At 48.6% G+C, this 5,199-nt stretch overlaps 1 protein-coding gene across 1 annotated transcript in view; it reads right to left on the bottom strand.

Annotated features, from left to right (window-relative positions):
- LOC104914215 (uncharacterized protein FLJ45252) overlaps positions 1 to 4,852 on the bottom strand; it is a 10,075-nt gene extending 5,223 nt beyond the window's left edge. The window contains exons 1-2 of the mRNA XM_010723048.2: positions 3,975 to 4,852; positions 2,844 to 2,950 (exon numbers count right to left, since the gene is read on the bottom strand). Of these exons, the coding sequence (XP_010721350.2) occupies positions 2,844 to 2,950; positions 3,975 to 4,852 (985 nt within the window). The remainder of the gene's footprint in view (positions 1 to 2,843; positions 2,951 to 3,974) is intronic.
- Positions 4,853 to 5,199: the final 347 nt, after the last annotated feature.

Here is a 5,199-nt window from a genome sequence, read left to right as displayed (position 1 = left end):
TTTTAATCAATATTTGGAGACCTTTGAGGATCCCTTTCAACTCTATTCAACTTCAATTCTATGAAAATTTCATTTTTTTCCTATTTCTCTCTTTCTCTCCCTCAATATTTCCTTTTCCCTTCTATGTCCCCCCACCTCTACACACACACACACACACATATTTTTTTCCCCCTCAATATTTCCCTTTTTACCTTTTATATCCCCAATTTTGCACACAGAGGAAAGAAGGACAGCACAGGGACAACATACTGTAATCAGGTACAGCTTTAATAAATGTACAGAAGCTTACAGCTTGAACATTTCTTCATAGTGATTACCAGGAACACAGACATCACACCCAGAGCGCAACACAACTCCGTCCATTTCCAGCCACAGCCATACAAATCTGAGACCATGGGCATCACCAGAGCCAGGAGGGGAGCAGGAGACCCCCAGGATGGAGACAGGGGACTCCCAGTCACCACCAGCCTCAGGATGGGACCAGAGGAACCCCAAGGATGAGGACAGGGAACCCCAGGACATCTGCAGCCCGAGGATGGGATCTGAGGATCCCACAATATCGGCAGTGCCAGGATGGGACCAGAGGAACCCCAAAGATGAGGACAGGGGATCTGCCACCCATCACCAAACCCAGGATGAGGCCAGGGGACCTCAGAACACCTCCAGCCCCTGGGATGAGATCAGAGGAACCCCAATGATGAGGACAAGGGACCTCCAGCCACCAACTAGCCCCAGGATATCACCAGCCCTGGGATAGGACCTGAGGACCCCACACAGCAATCCCAGGATGGGACCGGGGACACCAGAACATCTCCAGCCCCTAAGATGGATACAGGAGACCCCAGGACATCACCAGCCCCCAGACGAGAACAACATGATGGCCAATGGAAACTTCGGGCTGTGGCATATTTTTTAGGAATACTGACACATTGGATCAGGTTTCAGGAATGTGTTTCAGAAGTGGAACAAGATTTCACCATCAGGATACCTGCTGTAAGAATGCTTTGGAGTCTTTTGGTGTACTGAAAGGCCTTAAATTAACACCATGAACACAGAAAAAAAAAAATAAATTCAACTCCCCAACACAAAAGTCTTTGGTGGAAGCTGAGTTAAAGTAACCGATTCCCACTTTGGAGTGACTGAGAATTCAACAGTTAAACAGATCTCACTCGGCCGTGCCTGATTGAGTGACGCTGAGGACGACTGCTGATGTAATGTGAGCTCTGTGCACACCATTCCCACAAGTGAGCTTCAGGAGCAGCCCCGTGCTGTTGTGCAAACGTGGCAGTGAGGCATGGAGAGCCCAGCATGATGCTTCTTCCTTTTTGTTTTCACATGCAGATACTGTGATTAATGTCTCTAAGTGCATTGCTGACGTTCAGTTGGCAATGGGGAAGAATTGTGTCTATGATTGTCACAGGACCGAGGTGTGTTCTGAGGACCCAGGGCAGGATGTGCTACAGCTCTGGACAGGTGGAACCAGTGGTTCTGTTCAGAAAACTGACCCCAAAATGCTGCGTTTAGGCCATACCAGGCTCATTTCATTAACAGCACCAGCAAGGTGGTGAAGAAAACTATAAGCACTATCATTCCACCTTCATTAGAAACAGCTTCATAATACAGAAGTGAAATTTTGGCTTATAATTCATCATGCTGAAGCTGCTGTACTGGCCATGCAGAATTAGGAGATTGGAAACTACAATGCTATACGGACAAATTCGTATTGAAATTCAATTTTCTGACCTTAACCATAAGTCCCATTCCTTAATAAGTCACAGGCAGAGATGCAAACAAGCTGCTCCTAACCCCAAAAATACATTGAAACTGGCAGGCTCGTTAGCTTGTGGGGCTCTGAGTAAAGTGCTTACAGAATATCCACTGCCAAAATCCCAGCTGGAAATCCAGCCCAACTCAACCTGAATGCACTTTGTCCCTTCATCCTGTGGCAGTGCAGGGCAGTGAGGTCTGAAGGGCAAGAGCTGGGCAGTGGGTGAATGCATCTCCAGCTATGCTAGTTTTTAATTTTATTTTATTTTTCCTAAGTGCAACTTGGATGTGGCATTGTAGGAAGTTTCACAGATTGATTCAAAGGCAACTTTTCAAGTAAAAACTGAAGAAAAGTGGAGAACCTAAATCCAGTTAGCAGAGGTAATACCTTGAACTCACACCTAGCAATGCCTTGCACTTCTGGGGATATATTTGAACAGAAAAACCCAATGAGAAGGAAACACCATCAACAATAGCCTCAGCTTAGTTGAAAACATCTCCATGGAACCCAGAAATCTCCCTACAGTATTTACTGCTACTACCAGTGGTGGAGGAGCACAGGAAAACAGCACCCTGACAGCCCTCCTGCTCTCAGGTGTCCCAACTTCTCCCTGCCCTCCAGCAATCCCAAGGCTGAACACACCCAGCAGTGGCACTGGCTCACCTCTTGCAACCGGAGATATTGGAGGGAAACTGAGATTGGGGTTCTACTTGTGCTTTGCTCTCCACCTCCTGCTGGCTGGGGCTTTTCCACCCTCCTTGTCCTGCTGGCCAATAATCCAGCAAAAGGGTGTGCAGCAAAAGGGAATTCTGCCCTCAATCCTCAGTGCAAAGCTCTGACTTACAGGATGAGGATCAAATTCCCTCAGGAAACAGACACTGCAAAGCTTCTAAGGGATTCAGTAAAAACTACCAGAGTCAACAGAGATCTTTCCCCAGATGTCAAACCCTTGAAAATGAAAGTTAAACACTTTTCTTGGGAGACATCCTGCAGCACAAATGCCTGCTAGACAGGAACACCACACAGTGACTGTGAGCCCCCACATCTGGATAATCTGAAAGCAGCCCACACTTACAGCCTTTGCTGGCCAGGGATAGCACTATTTTTCCACCAAGCACGGCATCAGGATTCTGCACCAAAGGCAGAACAAACAGCAACAAGTTGCCTTTCTCTTTGGGAACACTGCAGGAAGCACAAGGTATCCAAAGTACACCAAATATTCCCAGAGGAGTATGAACAGATTTTGTTGGAGATCATCTTAGTTGACAAAAGGCCAAACTGATAAACCCAGAGCCAAACTCTCTGCTGGCATCTACCAGCTGAACCAGACTGCAGCCAAGGCCAAATTACACCAAGTGAGACACACATACCAGGAAAGCCATCCAGGTGTCTTCACAATACACTTTTCCACAGTACTTACAGACTTATATACTCTCCTTTACAACACCAAAAGCAGATTTCTGGGTCCTACATTTGGGGAAATCCCACACTTTTGATCTTTTAATTTTCCATGCAACAGCCCAACAGATCTCTTTCCTGCAGCTTTAATTCCTAACCTGGAGCATTTGCAAGATGAGCAACAGAAGACACTGACATACTTCATGCATGACACACATACCCTGGAGCTGCCAGGCTCACTATCACCATCAGCAGCAAGTGTCACCTTGCTGTCCTCCAAGAAGCCCCAGCTAATAGGAAAAATCTCTATAAACCCTGAATCTCTGAAATAGCTTCCTTGCCATAGCACCAGCCAGTCCCGCTTGACTTGTTCTGTAATTAACATGCCAGCTAATTAACCTTACAGTGCCTTTCCCTAGTCAGAGCCAGAAGGTATGGCATATTGCTGACAAAATAACTTGGGGAAGGGCAGTGAGAGGAGGAAGGAAAGAAGTAACTGATAAGGATATGAGGATCCTGAGAGCCAGGCATTCTGACTAGCTAACATAACTTAAAACAGTTTAACTATATCACTGCAAGTAGAGTTCTGACTGAAAAATTTTATATATATACGTCAACCAATTCAACAAAGAGGTTCGAGGTCCTGTGGGAGGCATTCTGCTGGGAACACCCCCAGCTCACAGCACATTAAGGCTTTTGCTTTGCTGCTTTGGAAGGAAATGGTGCTGAAGCAAAAGGATCGGCTGCAGGCAGCTCCGTAGTCCTGGCAGCCAGCGGGGCAAGGGAAACAGAGCCCGCTATGGCTTGCCTGTTGGTCTGAGAAACCACTTTGTAAGCAGCGATGGGTTGGACGTCGAGACCAGGCCCATCTTCTGGGCTGTAGTGACGGGAGTACTTGGACAAGGCCTGTGGACGGAAAGGCCGACTGTTCGCCACCGGGCCCAGCATGCATTCCTGAGGGCCGGGCTGGGCTGGGCTGCGCTCGCTGAGCTCTGGTTGTATATCTGCAGGAGGGCTGTGCTCGTCTGTTGCTCTCACAGAAGGAGCAAGGTTGGCCAGCAGAGCAAAGCCTGAAGGATACTGCAGCCTTGCTGATGGCCCGGAGACCACTGCATCCAGGCTTTGGAACGCAGGGGTGGTTCTGTGCTGGACATCGGCTGCTGGGCTGAGGAATGTGAGTGGTTCCTTGGGCACACTGTGAGACAACAGCTCCTCCATGCTCTTCTTTTTGGTGAAAGGGGCTCTGAGGAACACATCCGCTTCCTCTGGGTGTCGGAGAGCCACACTGCCCTTGGAGATGAAAGGAGCTTTGGTGAAGACGTCTGCCTCATCGGGTGCTTTCCTGGAGCTGCGGAAAGGAGCCGTGGCAAAGACATCAGGTTCGTTAAAAACCTCCCCAGAGTGCGACTGGAAGGCAGGGAACGGCATCTCTGCCGCCTGCGTGTGGGGATGCTGCTCCCTGGAAACGTCCCTCCTCTCCTTGGGCCCAGCCTGCAGGAAGCCCGCACCTGGCCTGCAGCTTTCCTCCTCCTCTTCCGAATCCAGCAGCAAAGGCCTGGAGCCACTGCAATCCAAAATGTCCCCTTCGTGGTCTGTCCCCTCACCTTCACTACTGTAGAAGGAGCTGTTGCTTGAAGGGCCGTCACGTGTGGCATAGTCGGACTCAGCACTGGGCTGCGTTTTCATCTCTGGCTGAGTCTTATACAAAGCAAGCCCATCGCTGGCAGTGGGGCCTTTACAGAGATCAAGAGGTACAGCTGGAAACAGGGCAGGATCCCTCTGCAGACCTAAAGGAAAAAAAAAAACAAAAAACGCGTCACTCAGCAAGTCACAAAGAAAGGTGAGAGCACACAAGAAATGTCATGATATTCAGATTTAAACCACCACCACACATGGAAAAAACGGGAAGGAAGGGGTAAATGAAATAAAATCAAAATGCCAGGGAGAGTATTTACTGCGCGCCAAGGGACACAGATCAGCACCACTTAACAGCTCAGGGAGATTCAGGAGATGGAAGATGTCTGACAGACAAA

The sequence above is a fragment of the Meleagris gallopavo genome, chromosome 24 (assembly GCF_000146605.3).
Source record: "Meleagris gallopavo isolate NT-WF06-2002-E0010 breed Aviagen turkey brand Nicholas breeding stock chromosome 24, Turkey_5.1, whole genome shotgun sequence".
In the NCBI taxonomy this organism is placed as follows: domain Eukaryota; kingdom Metazoa; phylum Chordata; class Aves; order Galliformes; family Phasianidae; genus Meleagris; species Meleagris gallopavo.
The sequence above is the reverse complement of the archived record's forward strand: the minus strand, read 5'-3'. Positions and strand labels throughout refer to the sequence as shown.